At 43.5% G+C, this 25,164-nt stretch overlaps 1 protein-coding gene across 1 annotated transcript in view; it reads left to right on the top strand.

The window, feature by feature from the left end:
* MACO1 (macoilin 1) overlaps positions 1-23,709 on the top strand; it is an 82,867-nt gene extending 59,158 nt beyond the window's left edge. Inside the window, 6 exon segments of the mRNA XM_048500564.1 lie at positions 10,266-10,424; positions 11,566-11,748; positions 13,562-13,682; positions 18,306-18,451; positions 18,453-18,472; positions 21,653-23,709. Of these exon segments, the coding sequence (XP_048356521.1) occupies positions 10,266-10,424; positions 11,566-11,748; positions 13,562-13,682; positions 18,306-18,451; positions 18,453-18,472; positions 21,653-21,855 (832 nt within the window). The 3' untranslated portion in view covers positions 21,856-23,709.
* Positions 23,710-25,164: the final 1,455 nt, after the last annotated feature.

Raw genomic sequence — 25,164 nt, 5'->3', positions numbered from 1 at the left:
TATGATAATACTTCGTTGCTGGAGAATAAGAAACCTCCTGTAAGTCAAGCCATACCCCAGAACATCGTCCTCAAGTTGAAAAACCTCACCCTGGCTTAAAATTCTGTCAAGGAATGTTGTGGGCACATGTTGGTGGCTGCATTGCCTTATTGTAATGAATGGCTCCTTGCTAGATACTTGGTGCTCAGATTTCAATTAATGTCAATCTCACAGAAAAATATCACTTATTTCCCCCTTTAATGAACTTGCCCAGTCCCTAGCTTTTAAAACTTTAATATTCAATATTAGCCATTGTGTCTTCTCATAACAAATATATTCTGTTAGTTTTTCATTTAATCCTGCTGAATCTTTCTATAGTGGAGGCGAGGGATGAGGTGTCTTGGAGAAACAATTGTCCTTTGAGAATGGACACAAGAGAAAGGTAGTGTCTCAGCATGCACAAAATAGATTTGGGACACGAGAAGTGGGTCTGAGATAAGGAAAGTGCACTGTGGACAGGACAAATAGAACTTGGGCCTCTAGCACTTATTTCATTTCTATTGGCTCAGGGCGTGAACCTTAGAGGGTGACGCATATGTTACAGAAACAGCAAACTTTGAGAGAGGAGGCAAGTTCAGGGTGTTGGATAGCCACAAAAACAAACATTTCTTGGCAGGTTCCCTTGGGAATCTCAGGTTTGGTGACTTCTGTAGTCCTACATGACACACATTCTTAGGCTGCCTTATTTGATTCTTTCCCTCAGTAGGCAATTTAATAAAATTACTTGCATGCATCTCAAGATTCTCCACTAGCTTCTCACCACCTCTTGTAGCTGTGTTTGCCTGTCTGTCATTGGTGCTTGGGTCAGGTGTCTGTTAGTGCTCCAATTTCAAAGGGTTAACTGTGTCATTACAGAGACAAATGATTCATTCCTTAGCAGTCTGTGCAGTGAATGTAAATACCAGGGCCTGTCTGCTTCTGTTTTTACACTGGCTGGTGACTGTTTTTTATCTGAGACCGGCTGAGGAACTGCTGCAATGTGAGATTTGAAAGGCAGTGATCTTGGGGGACTGGCAGTTTGAGGCCTGGGAAACAGTGACAAATCCCATCTTTTGAGCACTTGATTGCCCTCCTTTGAGCATTACCGGCATTAGCACTGGCGCAGCAACTGTGCCAGTAATCAGTGTACTTTGCCAGATGCATAATGGCATTTACAGCTGAGGGGGCCAGCAAGCACATGAAAACATTTTTCCCCTGCATTTAACCTTAGCAGGTGTGACAAAGTAATAGGTTAAGAACATAAGAACATAAGAACAAGCCAGCTGGATCAGACCAAAGTCCATCTAGTCCAGCTCTCTGCTACTCGCAGTGGCCCACCAGGTGCCTTTGGGAGCTCACATGTAGGATGTGAACGCAATGGCCTTCTGCGGCTGTTGCTCCCGATCACCTGGTCTGTTAAGGCATTTGCAATCTCAGATCAAAGAGGATCAAGATTGGTAGCCATAAATCGACTTCTCCTCCATAAATCTGTCCAAGCCCCTTTTAAAGCTATCCAGGTTAGTGACCATCACCACCTCCTGTGGCAGCATATTCCAAACACCAATCACACGTTGCGTGAAGAAGTGTTTCCTTTTATTAGTCCTAATTCTTCCCCCCAGCATTTTCAATGAATGCCCCTGGTTCTAGTATTGTGAGAAAGAGAGAAAAATTTCTCTCTGTCAACATTTTCTACCCCATGCATAATTTTATAGACTTCCCCAATCGTTATCCCCCTCAGCCAGCCTCTCTCAAAACTAAAGAGTCCCAAACGCTGCAGCTCCTCTCCTCATAGGGAAGGTGCCTCCAGTCCCTCAATCATCCTTGTTGCCCTTCTCTCTGCACTTTTTCTATCTCCTCAATATTCCTTTTTTTTTGAGATGCGGCACTCAGAACTGGACACAGTACTCCAAGTGCTTTGGTCGCATTACACTGCTTTTATATAAGGGCATGACAATCTTTGCAAGTTTTATTATCCAATTCCTTTTCTAATGATCCCCAGCATAGAGTTTGCCTTTTTCACATTGTGCTACCATGCATTGAGTTGACATTCCCATGGAACTATCAACTAAGACGCTTTCTTATAAATCCCTTTCCTGGTCTGTGACTGATAGCACTGGACCCTCTGTAGCGTCGTTAATGTGAAGTTTGGATTTTTTGCCCTATGTGCATCACTCTTTACATTTTGCTACATTGAACTGCATTTGCCATTTCTGAGCCCACTCTACCTAATTTATCAAGGTCAGCTTTGGAGCTCTTCGCAATCCTTTGTGAAGTTCCTCTACCACCCTACATAATTTGGTGGTATCATCTGCAAACTTAGCCACCACGCTACCCACCCCCTACTTCCAGGTCATCATTTTATGAATAGGTTAAAGAGCACTGGTCCCAAAACGGATCCTTGGGGACACCCACTCCCGGCATACATCTCTCCATTGTGAGAACTTCCCATTTACACCCACTCCCCTTGTTTCCCTGTTTCTCAAACCAGTTTTTAATCCATAGGAGGACTTCCCCTCTTATTCCTTCATTTGCTGAGTTTTTTCTCAACAGTCTCTGGTGAGGAACTTTGTCAAAAGCCTTTTGGAAATCCAAGTAGACATTGTCCAATCCCGGTTTCACCCTCATGTCCACACATGCCTGTTTACACCCTCAAAGAACTCTAGTAAAGTTTGTAAGACAGGATTTGCTCTCTGCAAAAGCCATGCTGACTCTCTTTTCTCAGCAGTATTCTCTTGCTTCTTTTCTACATGTTTTATAATTTTATCTTTTAATGATAGATTCTTACTAATTTACACCAGGAACAGATGTCAAACTGACTGGCTCTTGTAATTTCCCGGGTCCCCCCTAGATCCTTTCTTAAAGATTGGTGTGACATTGGCCATCTTCCAGTCTTCAGGGATGGAGCCCTTGGATTCTCAGGGATAAGTTGCATATTAAAAGTGAGAGAAGATCAGCAATTTCATGCTTGAGCTCTTTAAGAACTCTTGGGTGAATGCAATCTGGGCTCAGGGATTTGGTAACATTTAGTTTATCAATGGCTGCCAAGAACTTCTCTCCTTGTCTATCACTATCTTCGCCTAGTTCCTCGGATTCGCCTCCTAAGAAGCTTGGTTCAGGGGTGCAGGAATGTTCCTCCACCTCCCTCTTGGGTGAAGACAGATGCAAAGAATTCATTCAGCTTCCTCTGCAATCTCCCTGCCATCTTTTTAGCACACCCTTTGTTCCTTTGTCATCTAACGTGGCCTACCGGGGCTTCCCTTGCTGGCTTCCTGCTTTTGATGTACTTGAAGAACTGTTTGTTGCTGGTCTTGATGTTCGCAGCCATGCGTTCCTCATAATCCTTTTTTGCCTCCCTTACAGCTAACTTGCTTCTCTTTTGCCACCATTTGTGTTCCCTCTCATATTCTTCATCAGCAAAACTGGACTTCCATTTTCTAAAAGACATTTTCTTTTTTCTGATAATTTCCTCAACCTCCCTTGTTAACCATGGTGGCTTTCTTTTGGACTGGGTGCTGCCTTTTCTAACCCGTGGAACACATTCCAGCTGAGCTTTTATTACTGTGTTTTTAAATAACCTCCAAGCATCCTGGACAGTTTTGACTCTCTTGATTTTCCCTTTCAGCTTCCTGCGCACTATCCCCCTCAGGTTATAGTTTCAGCTCTTCTTGTTTGAGCAATTTGGGTAACTATAATTATCAGATGTTGATTTTGTGGTGGCGATTGCCTTGCTGACCAACCCCTGCCACCTACAGGGGCATAGGAGAATATGGAAAAAACTGCTGTTTCTAAGGCTGTGATACTCAGTGGCTCAGGAGCCACATGTGACTCTATGACATTGCTACCAGTGGCTCTTCTGAGCACTGTTCTTTAGAATGGAACTTGTCAGGGAACCAGGAAAAGCCTTTGGCCATTGGGGCTTATGGTTGGTAGATGGTTTCCATCTTGAAACAAATGCAGCAGGGAGAACAAATAAGCTGCAAGCCTACCTGAGGTGCCGGCCTCATGCCACCAATGGAAGCAAATGTTGCTGCTTTGACTGATGAGCCACAGTGTGAATGCCACTGTTCTGAGATCTATCAGATATATATATCTATATATATAGATATATAGATCTATCAGATATATATATCTCAGATATATATATCTGAGATCTATCAGATATATATCAGATATATCTGTTGCAAACTGTATTAAATCATCAGTAGTTATCTCTTGGGGGATAGTTACATCTACCCTTAAAGTAGTTCCATTATGTTGGGATAGATGAAGACTCAGTTATGATGCAGGCAAAGGAAAGTTGCCAAATTTGTGGCTTTTAAACTGGGACCATTTCTTGTTTCCTTGTTATATTTACAGAGTACTTTTCAGTCATTTGCCCATGGGGGGATAAAAACAAACTGAAACTATGCAGAGCTGAAATAATCCAAATCTATAAAGTGGAGTCTCAAAAACTATACGGAGAATGCATAAGCAGACAGCAACAGGACAATCAAAATGGAGTGTTGGACAAACTGAAGATCTGCAAAAATAACTTGCTTGTAATATAATTGAGGCACAATAGAAATGAGCCAGTGGTTACTTATCATGGCAGTTTCTTCTCCCTGAGGATAGGAGGGCATCTTGTTGGGTGATTCCCACCATCTAGTCAGGGACACAGGAACTACTTTTTCCCCGGGGGGGGGGGTTGGATTTATATCCCCCTTCCTCTCATGTAAGGAAACTCAAAGGGGCTGTCAGTCTCCTTTCTCTCCCCCCCTCACAACAAACACCCTGTGAGGTAGGTGGGGCTGAGAGAGCTCTGAAGAACTGTGACTAACCCAAGGTCACCCAGCTGGCATGAGTTGGAGTGCACAAGCTAATCTGAATTCCCCAGATAAGCCTCCACAGTTTAAGCGGCAGAGTGGGGAATCAAACCCGGTTCCTCCAGATTAGAGTGCACCTGCTCTTAACCACTATACCACTGCTGCTCCTGGACAGTATTGCCTTTAGGAGTACAAGGCCCTTGGCCTTATGGCCTCTGCTGTTCACTCCTTGATGCATTTGCTAATAACTGCCCTGGACATACTTTGTCCCGTATTTGGAGTTGATATGGATATGAAAAGAGAGTCTGTTTTACTAATTCTCTCTGTTCTAAGAATGAAGCACTTTAGAGCCCTTCAGAAACTGAACGCCAGGTTCACTTTTTTGAACATGGCAGCTTATGCAGTGTTCATTTGTTCAGGTGACTTAGGTTGAGGACAGAATGAAGGAAGGTGAATCACTTGGGATCTGTGAAACAAGGAGTTGACTTTAGGGAGAAAGATGGGGTCTGCTCTTAATGTGACTTTACCCTTATGGAACATGTAGAGATCCTAACGGATGGAAAGAGCCCCAATTTCACATACTGTCCTGGCGGAGGTGATGGCCACTAAAAAGAGAGCCTTCATTCAAAGCCATTTGAGTGGAATTTCCTAAATGGGTTCAAATGGTGTTTTAATGAGGGCTGATACGACCGTATTTAGTTTTCAGATAGAAAGTCTGTGTACTGGTGGAGAATCCTTAACAGAGGCTCCTCTAAGGAAACAAGTGACGTGGGGATGTTGAGAAATAGCAAACTCATCAAAGGTAGGAATAACTGTAGCCAAAGTGTGGATGCTTTTAAGTGTGAACACCTAGCCATTCTTGGAGGAACTCTAGCACTGCTTTCAAGTCTGGTTGAAGGCTTTGTACTTTCTTCTAATTGCACCAATGAATAAAAGCTTTCCATGTGGCACTGCATATTCTAGATATCAAAAGTGTCCTAGATGCCAGGGTCATGTTAGTATCATCAGGGCATTATCCTATCTCTACTGTGATCAATTTCCATGTGATTAAGTTCACCATTCTGGAAGCGGATGGTGGATCAGGTCTTGGCAAAGCATGTCCCAGGAGATCAATTGATGCATTGGTGGTTCTAACTTACTGCAAGGGATTCCACTTTAACTTCAATTGACCTTTATTAGGCATATCAGTAAAAAACAAAATACAGGATAGAGCAGGTGTTAAAACGGGACATAAAACGGGACAAAGCACATAAAGTTGGTACAGAAGGGATTCCGTTTATGATTTGCAGTTATTCACGGATGGCTCACTCTATGGTTGGGGAGTACATTGTGGGGGACAATTTTGTGCAGGGTTTTCAGTCACCCTCTGAGTCTCAGTTGCATATTAACATGCTGGAAGCGTGAGCAGTGAGACTAGCTCTTATCTCTTTTGCAGGGATGGTTTCTGGAAAGAGCAACCAGGTGGTTATGGACAATACCATGATGAAATATATCTTGAACCAGGGGGAACAAGTTCTATTTGCCTCTGAAAGGAGGCCACCCATCTCTGGTTGTGGGCCATAGAACACGGGGTGTCCCTGTCATCTATTCATATTGCGGGAAGGACAATATCCTCGCAGATGCTCTAAGCAGGGAGGAATTCTCCAATCATGAATGATGCTATCTGGGCAAGATGTTTGATATATGGGGAAAACCCAGCATAGATCTGTTCACTTTGCCCCAGAACTGCAAGTGCCCCAACTTCTGCTCTCAGGCAGGGGTAGGACAGGGATTCTTGGAGGATGCATTTCAATTTGCATGGTAGGGAGCATTTTTATATGTATTTCCTCCGTTTCCCCTTCTTCCCAGGCTGGTGGCCAAATTACAAGCAGACCAGTCCTCCTGCATTCTAGTTGCACCAGCATGGAAGAGGAGACATGTGGTTTTGTAGACCATGATAAAAAAGAATATCATTAATATAGAAATCAGGATTTATTGTCGCACTGTTTATTTGCTATAATGGTTACATACTTCGGGTAATACAAGATTAACGTCTTGGTTTGCAAAAAGAGTCTAGCTAGTTTTATATGCCTCGCCTTGTTTATGTTCTACTTTCTGTTGCATTTCAGTGAAAGGTTAGATGTTCCTATGCAAAATGACATTTTACTTCTAAATATGACACACAGCAGATGGTTGCTGGTCAGGAAAGATTAAAATTAAACCTTCTAAATTGCTGTGTGTTTATCTCTTACTGAGTGTGTGTGACAGAGAGCCGCACTTGGATCTGCAACATACTTCAGTATTTGATCAACAGTTGATTTTTAGGTTTGCAACTGGGTTCTCCTTTGTCTGAGGAGGCCATGGATGAAACCTGATACTTGCTGCAGCCTGCTACATGCACTGAATCCAGCTGAGCAGTCTGTTCAAGATGCAGACAGTGGCTTTCATGTTATGGCCTGAAATATCTCCCCCACCTCCACTCCTTTGCTTTCCCCCCTCTCTCTCTCTGTGTTTAACATACAGCCTGCTAAAGAGATCTGGAGAACTCCAAAGCTTGTGTTTTGTTAATTTGGTTGGCCTTTATGAAAGAGATTGAACAGCTTTTTGAAGCAAGTTTCTCTGTTTACCATATTAAGTGGTCTTAATTTCTTTTCTTTTTTTTATGTACAGTATTGATAGGTAGACTTTTGTGTTGCTGTTTCTTTATCCAAACACAGTTAAAACAGTCCAAATCGAGCAAGCCAGATGGATGTACAGAATCAGGTGTGTCCTGCTGGATGAGGTGCTGTGTGGGTAACAATCTCACATCCAGCATCCAGTAGATATGCTTACGGTGCTCCCGAAGCAAGTATATGTGTAACTAAGATCAGTGGTGTGGATTGAAAGGACTTGTGGGAGTGGAGGATTCAGTCCCTTTCCAGTTTGTCAGAGGGTCCATTATGGACCCAGCAGGGGAGCACAACCTCTTTCTCTGTATGAGGATCTCTGGATCAGGACTTCTGTGTTGGTCTTTGTTAAGTTGGTGCAAGTTAAGATGTACTTATTTTCTTTTTGATATTTCTGTCCCAGTGGTCTCCTCTCCTAGTCTTCCCTCCTTGGCTTCAGTGCCTACCTGGTATGTGATTTAAGTTGCTGTACCAGAAGAAATGTGGAATATAGATTTTAAATAAATGGTGTCATGTTCAGATATTACATTTGTAAGACTAAGGAGAAATGGGCATTTAAATCAAGACTTAAAAGTGTGATAGTGAACTTTGTAGGAGAAGTAAGCGTTGACCAATTATGTACAAGGCATCTGTTGCGCAATGGGGGCAAATGTGTGTCGCTGCAAGATTTCTTGAACAGACATATTTCCTCAAGCCCCGCTTTCACTTTTATTCTCCCCGTGGCAAGTGAGACCACTTCTAGCATGAATTTAATTTAATTTTTGCTTCACAACCAGAGTGGGCAGATTCTACAATGAGCACAGCTTTGCCCTGGACCTCTTCTCTCCACCCACAGCTAGACTGCCTAGTCTCCCCCGCCAACTTCCTCACTCTGCTTTGCACGCTTTCCCATTGCCCTCCTCCCTGTTGCCATCTCCTTCCCACTTCTCTAAATGCTTGTATCAATACATCAAACACCACAAGACATCTTCACTCTCTCGTGCACTGGAGGAAGGGAAGGAGGGTGTGGGGAAGGAGAAAGGGGAGAGATGGAGGTGCTCTCAGCTTCCACCACAGGTACTCCCCGTCCCTGGCATGGTGTCTGCTGGGATCTTCCAGTACTGCCAGCCGGTGGGGAGGGTGTATGTATGTTGTGGAGTGGTGGATCCCTCCTCTCCTTCCAAAAGCACACACACACACCCCCAACAGTAGTCACCTCTAACATTAGCAGCAGCTGACAAGGCTGTGCCTGCCCGCCTCTCTCTCGATTGTTCAGACCTACTCTCTGATCATTCTCTACCACCACTACTGTCACCCCCTTTGCCAGCAATTACTGTGCTGACTTCAAACATAATTTCCCTCCATTCTGCCAAAATAAAGAAAATCCCACCTGGTTTTAGGTGACTGACAGCTCCATTTTGCCAGAGCCTGACTGCCACTGACTATTATTGTGAAAAGGTGTCCCCACCACCAAGACCCAGTACCAGCAGCCCTTTTAATTCTCAGATTACAAATATCTTTGGCAGGACTTCCTGGAAAGGAGCAGGGAAAGCTGGGAGGTGAAGAATCACACATAAGGGGAAGAGGCTGTGCGCTCCTGTAAGAGGGAAGCCTCCTCCCCCCACCCCCGCAAGGCTCTTTCCCTTCTCTCCAAATCACCCAGGCCACCTTCCCTGTCAAAGTAGTTTGACTTCAACAGCACAGTGCTCCCCAACAGAACCTGGGATAGACAGGGCTTTCCCCCAGCCCGCCTCCCACTGTGCGTGAAGGGAGGGGAAGAGGAAGAGAATGTCAGAGAGATCTGTGCCTTTAAGGCTGTTAATGGGCAGGTTACTTCAGTGAGTAGCTGCAGGGCAAGCACTGAGCTACCTCTCACTTGTAAACAGAGAAATGCGAGGAGAGCCCTCTGAAAGCCCAATGCTCAGAGAGCAGCTTTAAGGTAAGCGTTCCCTGCATAATCAGCTATTCATTTTCTTGAACATCTAGCACTTTCTCTTTCTGCCTTGCCTTCCCACATTTCATTTCTCCTGGGGGGTGGGGGTGGGGGTGGGGAGCATACTTCTGTAATATCCAAGCAAAAACTTGCCAAAACGTTTCACTTAAAAGTAGTATGAGGATTCCAGTGCTCAGAATTGGAATGTGGAGCTTCTTAAGCTTGAAACTCCCTGTGCTTCAGTTTTATTGCAGACAATCTCAGGATATAAAAAGGATCTTTCAGTTTTCAAATATCAACTACCTGCCTCAAAATGTACTTGCACATGTCATTGGTAACCCTTTTCTTGTCCTCCATGAGGGCCAAATTACACATAACAGCAACAGGACTGTGTCTTGGACTGGTTCAGTCCCAGTTGTATGTGAGGCGGATTTGGTAGGAGGCACTATGTTAAAGCACTGGAGAGGTGTGTGGACATGAGATGGCAGACGGTTATAACAGTTGCTAGACAGACATACAGGCTGTCCACTGAGGTAACTCTCTATCAACACTCCATCCAGTTAAGTTCTAGGACCATACATGAGCACAGTTGGGAAAGGACCACAGAGGAGAAAATAACTGGCCAGGTAGACGGTTCAGCATCCTTTTTGTATTTTAAATTGCATTCCCTGACCTGTGCACAGATCAGCATTTAAAGATGCAGATGTACTATATTCATGTGACATTTGACCACCAATAGCTACACAAGATAAGATGCCAGTGGAAAGATGGGATAAATGGTGAGTTGGAGGAGAAGATGAAAGAAGGAAACTGAAAAAAGCTCAAAGCTGACCCTTGAACCTTTTGTAGGTGATTGAATTTGTTTAAGAACAAACTGTTTTGTCCTAGGTTGGAGCAAGATATTAAGAAGTTAAAGGCTGACCTTCAGGCAAGCAGGCAAATTGAGCAAGAGCTGCGTAGTCAGATTGGTTCTCTGACTAGCACAGAGCGGGGGATTCGATCTGAAATCGGACAGCTCCGACAAGAAAATGAGCTGCTTCAGAATAAGTAAGTTGAACCTTGCTGCCCAAAAAGGTGGTAGGCCCTCTCTGTCTGTCTATATTCATAAGCTGTTTTTCAGAACTTTACCTTATATTTCATAGGTTTGGATTTTTAAAATGTTGGGGCACAATCCAGCGGACAAAAATCTCTTTCAAGGCCTTCTTGTTTCAGTTGATGAGAATTAAGCCAATCGGGGTCACTCTTAACAGTAGCAAACTGCTGCACAATTTCCAAAAAAGAATCTTTCTGTTCAACACATGGCAAAGACTTTTATGAAACGTTTTTGCCATTATCTTTAGTTCAGCCTCGATGTAAATAGGTTGGATTTTTAACTTGCTTGTTATTGGGGTTTTTTTCAAAAGTTTATTGTTCTCCTTACAGCTCCAGCTTAGAGTACCACAAAGTATAATAAAAACAACAAACCATAACAGCAATATAGTACACCCTTGCCATTCGTGGATTTGTTATTCACATTTTTACTTACTTGCAGTCTGTAAATCTGAAGCCCCTCCCCCACCGTGTCATGATCATAATCTATAAATTGTTGAAATTTGCAGGAATCTTCGTGTTTTTGGAGCAGTGTTTGCAGATTTTGCTGTTCACTGTGATCTTAGGAACAGATCTCACAAAAGGCAGTGGTGTACTGTATTAAAGTGTCAACAGTAGCAGGTAGATAACAAAGCAGGAGCTAATTGGCCATAATGACAGGACAAAATAATGTTAATGATCTCCAGGGGCCTGTGGAAATAAACATGTCTTCTTCTGGCACCTGAACCTCAAAAGAGCAGGCCCCAGAGAAAGGGGAGGGAGATAATTCCGCAGATGTTGTCTGTCTGGGTCAAAGTGGAAATGTATTAAATAACCCAATACCGTTAATGCTTTAAATTCTTTGGGGGAAGGGGTTGCCTTTGCTCAGAGGAATCAGCTATATTGTACAAGACTGCTGTTATTTAGCTTCTGTAGAAACTTTTTGCAGAGTCTCCTGTTTTTAACAGGGCTTTCTCTGCTTTTCTCTTGTTATACTCAGATTTGGAGACCTGTCTCCTTATGCCCAGAAGGGCATTCTTTTAATGCTGAAGATGGTAGCTGCACCACCAATAATGTACATCTCTTTTCTTCCCCCCACCCCCAACCCCCACCTCACAAGACTACACAACGCTGTGCAGATGAAACAAAAAGACAAGCAGACCATTGGCCAGTTGGAAAAAAAGCTGAAAGCAGAGCAAGAGGCACGAACCTTTGTAGAAAAACAGTTGATGGAAGAAAAAAAAAGGAAGAAGTTGGAAGAAGCCACTGCTGCCCGGGCTGTTGCTTTTGCTGCTGCTACTAGGTACTTAGTTTCCTTGTTTTTCTCCATCTCAGAGAATGCTAGTTTAAACTAGCGAAGTGCTAGTTTGTTTTTTGGGATTCCACACTGGAGATTGCAGTTTTTTTATTCCACCCCACTTGGTGTTTTTTTAAATCTTCCTAATATGATATGAGGGGGAAAGCTTGTTCCTTTTCTCCGGAATGCAAGTTTTCTAATGTTTCAAACCACTCCCTTCTCCGTTCCTTGAATTTGCATAATCCAAGAAGACTATTTCTACTGAATGTTTAGATCCCTGTTGTTTTCCATGGTCACATTAGTGACAGGATTCCATCACATCTATCTATATATATAAAAATGGAACCATGCGTTTGTTGCTTCGAGAATAACCCCGCACCTGCTGGCCCAAACGCTCTGAAAATTTCACAGACACTTACTCATTCCCCCGACTGTGTTCTCACGTACCTCCCGCTGTCAGACAACACACCTGAGCCAGGTAAAACATCTTTTTCCTGGCGCACCAGGCCATGAAGCTGCCTGTGTGTAACTGTCACCCTTAGAATGTTCGTGCCCTTAGAATGTTCGCTCAGATGGCCAGATATGAGCAGTGAAAACAGTACATAGGCAATAACTCACGTGGACGTGAAACACATACACATGTTGCCGTTTGAGACGTCAGGTGGGGTTCCTCCCTATACACAGGTACCTTTCACTCTCTGTGCCTCACCCACTACTGCCGCACAACACACCTACTCTCATACACATTCAGCGGAGGGAGAGGGAAGGGACGGAGGGGGAGGGGGAGGCATGCAAGGGAGGGGAGGGAGCGGGTCCAGCATCTGGATATGATCCATCCACCCCAGCAGAGGGAGGCAAAAGGGAGGGAGTGGGAGGGTTGGCATGCAAAGGAAGAGAGGGTGGGAGAGGGAAGGGACCGAGGGAGAGCCATGCAAGGGAACAGAAGTTAGGGAGGGGAGATAGTGAGGGGTGGCATGCGAGGGGAAGGAGGGGGCCCAGCATCAGGATATGACCCACCCACTCTAGCAAAGGGAAGGGAGGGGGAGGGGTGCAATGCAAGGGAAGATAAGTGAGGGAGGATGTGGTTCGCACACATCAATGACATCGCACAGTATCAGCCTGCGCGTTTCCATGAGCACATACTGCTGGCCTCTGCAGTTGATTTGCTGCTACTGTTCCTTTCCCATTTCACCACAATAAGCCACAGCAACGCATGGCCGGCCCCCGCTAGTACTTGAATATGAAAATGTCTGGTGCAGAGGCCATTTGCTGTTGTGGTTTTTATGAGTTGTGTTGGAGTGGTCTGGCGCCACAGCCACACAGCTTGGAAAACCCACAATAGCCAGTTGATTCCATCCATGAAAGCCTTCAACAATACATTTTTGGCCATTGTTGAGTTGTGTGACATAATGCTGGGTGACTAAACCACCACAAGTGTGCTAGTTCAGTTTCCTTCCTGATTATTCACGCAAGTACTGAGGTGGGAGACAGAGAGTACAAACTCACTAGAAAGATATAAAAAACAAAAGCACACAGAAGTATTCCTCCCTTCTTCTGGGGAGGATTGTTGCTGATTCCCAGTGATCTGGATCTGACATTTGGTGCCTGCAGCCAAAAGGTGTCTGAGAGTTTTGTGTCTCACGAGGAAGGTGTAAGCCAGCAGTTGTTGTCTTTGCCTGTTGCTGAATTGTTTGTAAAAACAACAGACCTGATTGCACCCATTTTGCCCCATTTTTTGGTCTTGCACAGTTTGTATTACTTAACATGCTGAAAAGTTCCTTCATTCTGAGTGTGTGTTTTGTTTTGTTTGTCTGGGCAGAGGAGAATGCACTGAAACTTTACGGAATCGCATCAGAGACCTGGAGACAGAGTGCAAGAAGTTAACAATTGACATAAAGCTGAAAGAAGATCAGATACGAGATCTAGAAATGAAAGTTCAGGTAATGAATGAGCCTGCTTCCATAACCTGGCAGCTAATTTTTCTTTGAGAAACAGTCTCCTTTCTACTGTAGGTGGGGGACATCTTAGATGGGTGTCTTCTCCACCAATAGCAAGGAGGCAGGAAGTCGTCATAAATTAGCCGTGTCACTTCCCGTCTGGAGCTCCGAGGCCATTTTCGATCAGTATTTTTTCCTGCCTAGCAGGGAGTGCATGTGTGTGTGTGAGGCTCTTGGGAGGGCTCTCAGTGTGAGTGATTTTCAGGCGAAGTGGCTTGCTCCGGGCTCGGAGCAGTACTTCACAACTCTCCCCGCCTAGTTAGACTGGGAAGGAGAAAACAAAAAACGGCCGCAGGGTAAAAAGCCTTAATTTCCCGCCTTTTTGCAAACCAACATGGCGTCGGGCTCCTTTACCCCGCCACGCCAGGAGTTCGCTAGATCAGCCGCGGAGGAAACCAGAGCAAAGAAAGGGGGGCGCAAACAAGCCCCCGCGGAGCTTCAGCCGGAGAAACCGGCAAAGACACGAAGAAAGGACGAGGCAGCAGGACGCGCGGAGGCTCCTCCGGCGTCTAAGAAGGAGAAAGCGAAAGTGCTGCCTGGGAGCTCAGCGCCTTCCCAGGGCACAGCCGGGACCGGCGGCTCCCCGACCAGTTCCTCCTACCCTATTAGGGAATTGGAGTGCTGTGTCCCCCCACTGGCTAATCCCACCGCGGAGGCGGCGGAAGAGGCGACTTCTCATCCAGGGCAAGTACAGGGGCCCCAGGGAAACAGTGGGGAGGGGAGCGACGCGGACGAAGACAACCCCGCCCCCAATGATATATTGGTCTGGCAAAACGCGCCGCCAGCAGCTTTTGCGCAATTGCTCAGGGCTGAGATTGAAAAGGTACTGGATGCAAGGGAACAAAGAGCCATGCCCAGCAGACCGTTAGTGCAACCCCCCAGAGCACAACCCAGCCTCTCAGGAGAAGCTGCTGTAGCGAGATGTCGCGACCCCCTCGCCTTGCAGGAGGAAGAGGAGGAGGATCTAGAAGGGGAGGAGGAGGAAGAAGAAAGTTGACCACTCTCCCCAGTTTTTTAAGCAAGAAGACATCCAGCTGTTAATAAATAAAACTATCTCGGCGCTGGAACTCCATGACCAGGCAGATGCGGAGGAACCTCCCTCACAGGATAAAACCAACACCTCTGCCAAAACTATTAAGGGGTTTCCAAAGGGAAAAGCTGATCATTTTCCCCAAGATGCTGAAGGACAAAAATTCTTTCCGGTACCAGAGTACTTCTTAAAACGCATACAAAGAGAATGGCTTAATCCCACTAGCCCAGGGGTAGGGAACCTGCGGCTCTCCAGATGTTCAGGAACTACAATTCCCATCAGCCCCAGTCAGCATGGCCAATTGGCCATGCTGGCAGGGGCTGGGATGGCGAACAGGATGGAGTGTGGACCCTGAACATCTGAGAGAAAACGCGAGGTTCCTTTACCCTGCACTACGCTGCGAAAGGGCTTCCACCAGCCTATAAAAAGACCTATCTTTTACCTCAACAATTCCATACTATGTTGAAGGTTCCAGCTATTGATGCCCCAGTGGCAGTCCTGCACTCAGGAGCCCTAGTAGCTAAGGAGGGAGAGAGTAATATAAAGGACCCATTAGATAGAAGAACCGAAGCAGCATTACGTAGGTCCCACGATTGGCTGGCTGCAGCGGTCAAAGCAGAAGTGAAATAAAATGACTACATATATTTTTATAATACTGTCAGTTCTATTTTTTCTATGTGCCCGAATCCACAGGGACCTTTTCACTTCCAATAAGGAATCTTCCTGTATCGGCCTTCCAGTACAGCTGAAGGGAGGGTCTGGCACCGAGCCAGAGAAAAGCTCTCCCCATCTAGGTAGTTCAAAATTAGTTAGGCAGGCCATAGGAGAGATAGAGTACCTATTAGATTCACCATCAATAAAAGTTTGACATGCATGTTTATAGACTTTTTAATAGGGCATTTTGGATTTCTCAAGTTATTCAAGTTTTCAAGGTGAAAATAGTTGGATCAAAAGTAAAAAGGGCACCACCCTTAGCCTTAAACATTTTACTGGTTTGGTGAGTAAATAGACTAGTAAAATAATTAAGCAAACACAGACATTTAGCTTGAGAGGAGAGAGAGTTAGAAAATCCTTTCTTCCATTTATTAGGAAATCAGAGATTACAAGGTAGGAGTGGGGAGTCTGTGATGAATTGTTGGGAATTTTTCCCCTAATCAGAATTCTTTCAGGCGGCTTCCACACAGGGATTTCCCCGCCTGCCCCCCTCCCAGACAGAAAACAGGGAACGTCTGGATCAAAGGGAGCATACGCATGAAGTTGTATTTTTTGCCAAGTACAGCTCGTGGAGTTTCCAGGACTTTCTTTTTTTCAGCAGGAGAAAAAAAAAATGCCTGTTTTTTTCCAGTTTGAAGGGGAATCCTCAGAGTGCAAGGGGTGGGGCAAAATGGCACTGGGTAGCTAACCGCTAGCCACTGCCACTACCCTCTATCCCTTTAGAAGGTTTTCTCTCAGCTGAGCAGCACTGTAGCATTACAAAGGGAGCAAAAGGAAAGGTGGAGTAGCATCAGCACAGGAATGGGTAAGACTGGATGGTGCTCCTGTGCCCCTTGCAGCTGCCATGGTGAAGGCCTCATGACCCCATTTAAAAGACCCCATACACCCACTCATATCAACCTTTTCAGGGTCTTTTCAGCTCTGGCCCCTGCCTATTGGAACGCTCTGCCCTGAGAGACCAGGGCCATGCAGGTTTTAAGGCAATTCCGCAGGAGCAGTTTGAGCAGGCATATGGTTGAGGAAAGTACGGCAATACATCAATGCCCCCTCCTTCCTCCCTCCCTCTCCCCATTTTCCCTCCCTTTTTCTTCTTCCCCGCTTCCCTTTCTTTTTTGTATTTTCTTTTAAAAAATTCTTTTTTCCTCTTCTTCCCCCCCCCCCCCTTGTTTTGCTGATCCTTTTGCAGGGGTTGACCTAAACTAAACAATCTGGTGATAAGAGGGAGCGATTTAGGCATTTACCCTCTAATAGCTCTGATAGTTTTAAGTAATTTCCGGTCGATTTAAATGTGTTATAGAGAAGAAGTTTTAAAGTATTTATTGTGATGTGTATTGTTTTAACCCGAGGTTGTAAATCGCTCTGAGCCTTTTAGGGAAGGGTGATGAAGAAATCAAATGAAATCAACCTCTCCACATTTCTGTATACTTTCAGTCTTGAGTAGGCTAATTTTCCTCACATCTCTCTGTTTGTTTTTCCTTTAACTATCAGCAGCACTCCCTGCCTCATGGGCCATGTTCATTTATTTGATTTGATAGCCGTAGCCGTCAAACCACCACTGTTATTGTTTAATAGGTTTATCCCTCTTTTATAGTCTGTAAAGTTTTTATTCTCTTTTAGTATTCATGCTTTTATTCTTTTATATTCTCATGCCTTTTGTATCCCCAATGTCCTCTTGCCAGTAGGTTTTGCTTTTAGTTTCCTTTTGATACGTATATACCATTTTAATTTTTTTACACTTTAATATGTTTTATCCTTTACTTTATTTACCTTACGCTGGTCTGTGACTGTAATAAAGGTTGACTTGACTTAACAGTCCTCAGTCCATTTGGGGAGATGGGGTTATTTTTCTTTCAGTCGATTTATATCCTCTTTTCTGCATATTTTCTTTCTACCTTGTCTGTGGGTAGTCTGAGCTTACTTCTGGCTGAAGCCACCTACTTTATTAAGTGTAGTAATGATTAAACAGTTATCTTCAGCAGCAAGGACTAGTTCTTGTATCCAGTTGACCATTGGTGCTACCTACCCACACTACCAATTTTTACACCACAGACAAAAAGGCTAACCTATCAATTTAGGATGAACTGGCATCTCTATGGAATATCTCACAGAGTGATTTTGATTGCCTTTGTGCACACTGTAATGTTGCATTAGTATAATTTGCTTGTGGATTTATATTGCATTCCTATGGAGACTGGGTTTTTTTACATATAGGAGTTTATAGGCAACAGTATCTCACACCGTGGAAACTGGCTGTTTCTTGACATTTACAGAGTTGATAGATGAGCTTCCTGTAACACACCTGTGCATAACGGTCCTTTTGAAATTCATAAATGGGTCATCTCGGGATTATCTCCAGATGTAAGTCCTCCTGTGTGTGAACAAGGAATTTGACGAGGTCATCTTACCGGACCTAGCAGACTTAATGCACTTCAGACTCTGATTGACCTCATGAACACTAAAACAAATCAGAGGTTTAAGTGTTCCTGGCGTGGATAATAGTGTAAAACATTTCATGATAAGAATGCCTTGACAATTTCTTCCATTCCTGTGAATAGGAGAGTGGGTGAAAGAGGCTATAATTACACCTGAATATGGTATATTCTAAGCTGCTGCTCTGGCAGATCTTAAGTAAGTTATTTTTTAGATGTGGATGGAGCATATTTGACTGATTATTTCTGACAATATAACCAAGTTATCTTAAAAACCCAGCATGCCTCAGATTCTCTCAAGTAATTATTGAGAACACCAGAGACAGAACAAGTTGATCATGTCTCAGAATCAAGACCCAGTTTGTAATAATCTTGCTTCAATTTCTCTCAAAGGAACTGCGAAAATACAAAGAGAACGAAAAGGATACAGAGGTGTTAATGTCTGCACTTTCAGCCATGCAAGATAAGACACAGCACTTAGAAAACAGTTTGAGCGCGGAGACAAGGATCAAGTTGGACCTGTTCTCTGCATTAGGAGATGCAACTTGAGATCGCCCAAGGTAATTTGGATTTTTCTAACCCGAATGGGCACAGTGGTGTAAATTGAGGAGAGTATATTTTGCAACATGTGGCTGGACAAAGATTCACAATGTGCAAATGGAAATTGTTTCCATGCGTACATTTTGAGGGGACCGTTCATAACTGGCAATTTTTCCCTTCCAGCTACACATCAGATCTTGCTCCAGTGGTTAGGGGAAGGCCAGCACAACTCCACTAAAGCATACGACAGTTCTCATGTAAAATTACCCATACAAGGAGGGGGGGGGGGCACCTCCTTCCCTTTCTGTAAGAAGTCTGGCCTGTAATAACCAAACTTTTTTGTCTTCCCTTTGATGCATCACTTGAGGAAGAACCTCCAACTTCATTTAGAATTTTTATTAAAGCTGACAGTGCTCTATAGGATATCTTGTATTCCCCTGAGAAACTTCCCTAGCCTTCTACCCTCGCCTGAAATTCCTGAAGGCCCCAAACTCCCACCTCATTTTAAGAAAGTTTCAGTAGCAGCTGTTTGCCGCAGTAGAGCCCTTGGTTGACTCAGTGGCACTGCACTGTTAAATCAAGTTAACTACTGTTTGCGTATCTAACAATAACTGAGATTCTCTGTGGAGTCTGGGTAGAGAGAACGAATACAGATGGCTGGTGCAGAGATTTGATAGTTAATTGCCTTTGGTCCACTTGAACAGTACCAAGTTGGCCAGACAGTTCTAGTCAAATACAGCATCCTCCATTTCAAGCACAGGAGCTGCATGTGACTCAGGACACTTGCTCACAGCTGTGAGGTAAACATAGAGTTTGAATTGTTCAATTGGATTGTTGAGTGCAACTCCTAAGTGCAAACACTGTGGAAATGTAATGGTGGGAAATTAACAGTTTAGACGCAGCTAGAATTTTAAATTTTGTATATTCTGTCAAGGAAAGATAAATGCTGGAGGGCGAAGGAAGACAAAACTCATAAATAGATAACTGATTGAATAGTGTAAAATGTCTCTAGCTGTCACCAGAATTGCGAATTTCCAAAGACTTACGTGCCTGCATGTGTTTGAAGAGGGGACGGTAACTTCCACCAGTTCCCTCACCCACCCGCTGCAAATCCTCACTTAGCCCCCAGTTCTCTTCCTCAGAGACCATTGACACACCCAGGAAGAAGGTTTCAGGGTTCTCAGTGAACTGTAGTGGTCCGGGGGTGGGAATGAAAGAGTGCCAGGAGTCTGCAGATGGTTGGGTACAAGCTGATTTCTTTTTTAATTTTAGGGAGATGACCCACTAGGGCAAACTTCTATAAAAACGAAATAGGTAGAAGCTGCAATTAGACTGTATTAAATTTTTATCCTTAAATATTTGAGTGGCATGTGTGGACTTGGAGGGGAAGGGGGGGAGCTCAATGAGTACTACTTTTGCTGCTGCCCAAGGCAATATGAGCCTCCCCCGCCCCTTGCATTTTGGCACCATATTTGTCTGCGCTTCCAAAGTGAATCCAGCCAGTTAGGCATCCCATAGGGAGGTGGTGATGTCACAGCATGATCTAGCCAATTTGATTGGGCTACACTGATAATTTTACCAAGAGTGGGGGGAAAGAAGCGAGCTGACCTTTCTTGCCCAGTTTAATCAGCATGTGTGGAAGGAACATCCCATTTCCTCATTTTTCTGTGATGGATTCACTGCTGCACAATAATACACAGGCTGTCCCTTCACATTTCTGTTACTTTTTAAGCTTCCCCTCCCCAAATTGCTATGAAAAGGGCATCCTCTTTGAAGGAAGATGTGGAAATATTTGTATTGCTCAGTTCTGGTTTTTATGAGCTGTAAGCTGCCAGTTCAGTCAGTAGAGGGTGCACAAACTTAACTAAAGAGCCTTGTTCCCTGACAAAACAGCTGTGTTCAAGGAAAGCTGTTAATTTCCAGTTCAATCAAGGCAGTTTTGCACAAATCGTGTTTTCCTGTGTTCTATATAATCAAAACAAGTGAACAAAGTTGTTATTTTGACGCCAGTATATTGTTCAGTCCTCTAAAAAAAAGCTGGAGATTTCCTTTTTTCCATATTAAACTTTTGCTAATTTCATGCATCTTGGTACAGCCATCGAGTATCTGGGGTGAAAGTTAAAACGCTCATTTGTATAGGCTGTTGTATCACTTTTCTTCAGACTTTAAGTGGATTTGCACAGATCTGTGAAAACAACCGCATTTTAATTGGGCAATAATGGAATTTCCAGCTTTTAAAAATGTGCGAGTTGAAGCATAAAATTTAAATTGTATGGAAAACTGTGGTAGAAACCCCCTTGGGATTTTTGAATGATGCTTTTGCAAATCAATGGAAATAAAATGAGAAATGGTTGCATGCTCGTGCTGAGTTCTCTGTGTGTTCCACTAAGCCCCTCTGAGAACAAAATGGAGCTGTGTGACATGTCTTCCTAAACCAGCATGTTTGTTGCTTATGCTACCGTGGGAAGGTTTATTTTGTCACCAACAAAGATTTTGTTAGATGGGTCGTCCATCACCTTGGAAGGGAATGGGCGGTGGGGGTGTGTGTGTGTGTCTTGAGCATTGATGATATGCAGTCTCCATGCACAAATTCAGTGTAAACCGGTAAAAATGAAACTGGGTTTTTCAAAAGCAGTGATTACAGGATCACACTCAAGGCCAGTTTGTAGCCAAAGCGGGGTGGGGAAAATAGAGGGCTGTTCTTTCAGACATTCTAGATCCATTCTCTGATTTGTCAGCTTCTGTTGGCTGGGGGGAGATTGTCTAGTCCTTCTGCATTCAAAGAGGGAAGGACAAAATGTTGGCACTAAGAATCAGGCTTTATATATATATAACTCATTGCTGTAGGGCACCAGGTAAAGAAGAATCTTTCCCAGTGCTTCTTATCTGAGATTTTTTTGACTTTGTGACAGATATGCTTTATCACTAAACCAAGTGCTCTATCACTCCTTCCTTTTTGCAGGAGGAATGCTCTTTCTTGGGCTGGAAAGACTGGGATGATGGATAAGAACTTGGTGCTTTTTAAAAATGAAATGTTGCAGAATTATTTAATTATGGATTCTTTTAAGATTATGTTTTTCATTGATTCACAGTGGGGACCTCTTCTGCCCTCAGGTTCTGCCACCGAAACATTTCAGACAATAAGGCTAATCTGTTCTGCGATGCTGGTTAATAACATGTTCCCTCCCTTCCTTTTGCAGGGCAAATCATTCAAAAAGATCAGGAAATCAAGGACCTAAAACAGAAGATAGCAGAAGTTATGGCAGTAATGCCAAGCATAACGTACACTCCGGCCACCAGCACGCTGAGTCCGGTTTCCCCCCATTATTCTTCCAAATTTGTGGAGACCAGCCCTTCTGGACTTGATCCCAATGCCTCAGTTTATCAGCCCCTGAAGAAGTAAATGTCAGTGTCTGGTTTGTCATGCAGAAGGCATCACACAGAAAAATTTCTTGCAGTCAAGATGAAATTTGTATTGTGTGAGACTGTACTGATTTATTGTTTAAGAAAAATAAATAAAGAGAAGGAAGTGGGGGGAGAGAACCCCAACATCAAGGTTTGGCTAGAACTGCCCATCAGTTTTTTGTCTAAATTTTTAGAAAACCTCACAGAACTTTACAATTTTTTTCTTGGCCAATGCATCAAGGGGGAAAAGATCACAAATATTAGTTTTCTTGTAGCAAATTCTGCCTCTTTAAAAACAAACACTCTTGCAAGGTTTCCTCTTGAAAGGACAAAAATATAACGTTGAGCTTTGCTTGATTCTAAACCTTTTCTCTCACATTTCTTTACACATAATGAAGCCCAAATGGCACATGGAGAGTTGCAAGGAATAATGATGGAAATTCTCTTTTGTTTCTGTTTTTGTGAAAGGGTTGAATCACACAAAGCTTTGCTACATTGGTGTATTATTACAAGGGGCGGGAAAGGGTATGTGTGAGATGTCCATTCGCTTATCCCTCTAAGGACCAAACATTTTCAAGGGGGCATCCATTTTGAGAGAGGGACGAAGTAAAGAACAGAGAAACAAAAATGTAATGTTGGTTGTGTGAAGTGTTTAGATTCCCATTGGTGTGTGTTAGTCATTTTGAAAATTGCTACCAGTCTTGTTCAACAGTGCCTTGGGAAAAGACATTTCAAGAGGAAACTTGGTAGTTCAAACAGTTTTCTCCTACCCCCCCCCCCCTTGCTGTCATCTAGCTTAAGACACCCGAGTTCATTTTACAGAGTCTGCTGCAGAATTGGATGCCCACTGCAACCCCAAGGTTACATCTCTGTGTTATTGTGGTCTTTTTTGGTACAAAAATCAACAGTGTTCTGTAACTTGACTTGATTGTAGGATGTGCTGTAGAGGTCTCAGTAGTGACAGGGAGAGTTCTAGGGAAGGCGGAGTTGTGCAATGTACTGTATACAAGAGACTGTCAAGCTGGCTCATCAAAGCCACAGTTCTGGTTCTTTCTTTTTAAAAAAAAGTCAACTGCGATTTCGCTTTACATCATTTTGTGTTTTGACAACTTAATTTCAGTGAGGCTGACAATCTCAGCAACTGTGCCAAGGATTTGTGTGTGTGGTTTTTTTTAAAAAACAGTTTTTAAATAGAAACTCATTAAAATTGCACAGAGATTTAAGTTGAAATGTATATTGTACATTGGTAGAAAAGTGTGTTGCACTGGCGACTTTTGAAGTGTTTAAGGTTTGGGCTCGGGTGGGAGAGTCAAAATGGGAACAGGGATACAAAAACCGTATTAGTAATTCGCAAAATTATAAAATCAAAACAGTTTATGATTTTGCACAAAGATGCAGTGGACTCTGGAAGGACAATGTTCTTCTTTAAAAAACATTTTTAAAAGTTTCATAATAATTGGCAGATATGCCTCGTTTAAAAAAAATTAAGTAGGACAAGCAAGTCAAAATAGGAGTATTAAAGATCCATCATTTTAATCAGAGATTTTTTTTTAGATAAAACTACTAGCTTTAGCCAAGCGTGCATGTTGCTGTCATTTTGCATTTTTGAATCATCTCGTGTAATTGTCACCATGAAAGTGTTACTCAGAAATGTCATAGGTTTTCATCTTTGTGCAGAACATGGAATATTGTCACTGACTTTGTGTTGAGGTTCCCCCCTTTTTTTTCCTTTTTCCCCTTTTTTCTCCTTTTTGGGCTGCCTTTTGGGCACTACTTTTGTTGAAATACTCAGTCTTGGCTGCATTCTTTTTTTCTGTGGGGTTTACAAAAAATAAACATTTTCTTGCAGATAGTTTTTTGCCAGTGGTTTGGATTATTGAGGCTCATATGCAGGGGTGTGTGTGTGTGTGTGTGTGTGTTTAACCAAAAATAAGCTTTTGTGTATCTGCCATTCAGGTGAAAGATACTTTGCACAATTTAATATTGCTGCAAAGATTGATCAGAATTACTCCTGTCTTTCACACCACTTGGGAGCAGCAATTTATTCAGCATATTTCTATTATCGTTTGAGTTTTGCTTCTAAATATACCTTTACTAATAAATCCACACATTACTGATTCCCCTGCCAATATTATTTTATCTTACTTGTGTCAAGGACTACCAACTTCATGATTTTCTGCAGAACGTCCGTGTCTGATTGCCTCAAAATGATTCTTACTCCCCAGAAGTGGTCAAGTAGCTGACCGCTTATAGACTTCTACTAACTAAACCATTAAGAATTATCATGCTGATCTGTAGAATGTCAGACCAGGAGCCTTCTTGAAATAATTAGTCTACACCAAATTACAGAATTGGTATAAGCAGTGGACGTATATAGAAGCTTCTCATGTACAAGGGCTCTGTGTTCTTCCTTGTGAAATATTCTGTGAAAATGCATAAAGGAAACATGTCATGACAACTGCACGAGCATTTTCTGTAGCAGCAGCAGCAGCAGCAGCAGCAGCAGCAGAAGAAGAAGAAGAAGAAGAAGAAGAAGAAGAAGAAGAAGAAGAAGAAGAAGAAGAAGAGTTGGATTTATATCCCCCCCTTTCTCTCTTGAAGGAGACTCAAAGGGACTTACAAACTCCTTTCCCTTCCCCCCTCACAACAAACACCCTGTGAGGTGGGGGGGCTGAGAGCTCAGAAGAACTGTAACTAGCCCAGGGGTCTGCAACCTGCGGCTCTCCAGATGTTCATGGACTACAAATCCCATCAGCTCCTGCCAGCATGGCCAATTGGCCATGCTGGCAGGGGCTGATGGGAATTGTAGTCCATGAACATATGGAGGGCTACAGGTTGCAGACCCCTGGACTAGCCCAAGGTCATCCAGATGGCATGTGTTGGAGTGCACAGGCTTATCTGAATTCCCTAGATAAGCCTTCACAGCTCAGACAGCAGAATGGAGAGTCAAACCCGGTTCCTCCAGATTAGAGTACACCTGCTCTTAACCACTATGCCACTGCTGTACCAAAAAGAAGGGGAAGGCTTAAAAAGTTAGTGAAATTTAGCAAATGGGCATGATCAAGTTCTCTAACTTGAACCCATCAAAATGAACAGCAATTCCACAAGAACACGCTTTCCATTCATTTCAGTGGGACCTTATACTGGAGACCTTCCCTGGGGGATTGTTTCCAGTATTTCCTCCCCCTACCAGCCAACTGGTAGAAATATACATTTGTAGAATATTGTAAATGCGGCTCAGTTGAAGACTGTTTTGTGGCACTGACCCTGATTCTATCATTTGCACCTCTTCAGACTGGTCTCTGTT

Source organism: Sphaerodactylus townsendi, linkage group LG06 (assembly GCF_021028975.2).
Source record: "Sphaerodactylus townsendi isolate TG3544 linkage group LG06, MPM_Stown_v2.3, whole genome shotgun sequence".
Classification (NCBI taxonomy): Eukaryota; Metazoa; Chordata; class Lepidosauria; order Squamata; family Sphaerodactylidae; genus Sphaerodactylus; species Sphaerodactylus townsendi.
This window is presented reverse-complemented; position numbering and strand designations above follow the sequence as displayed.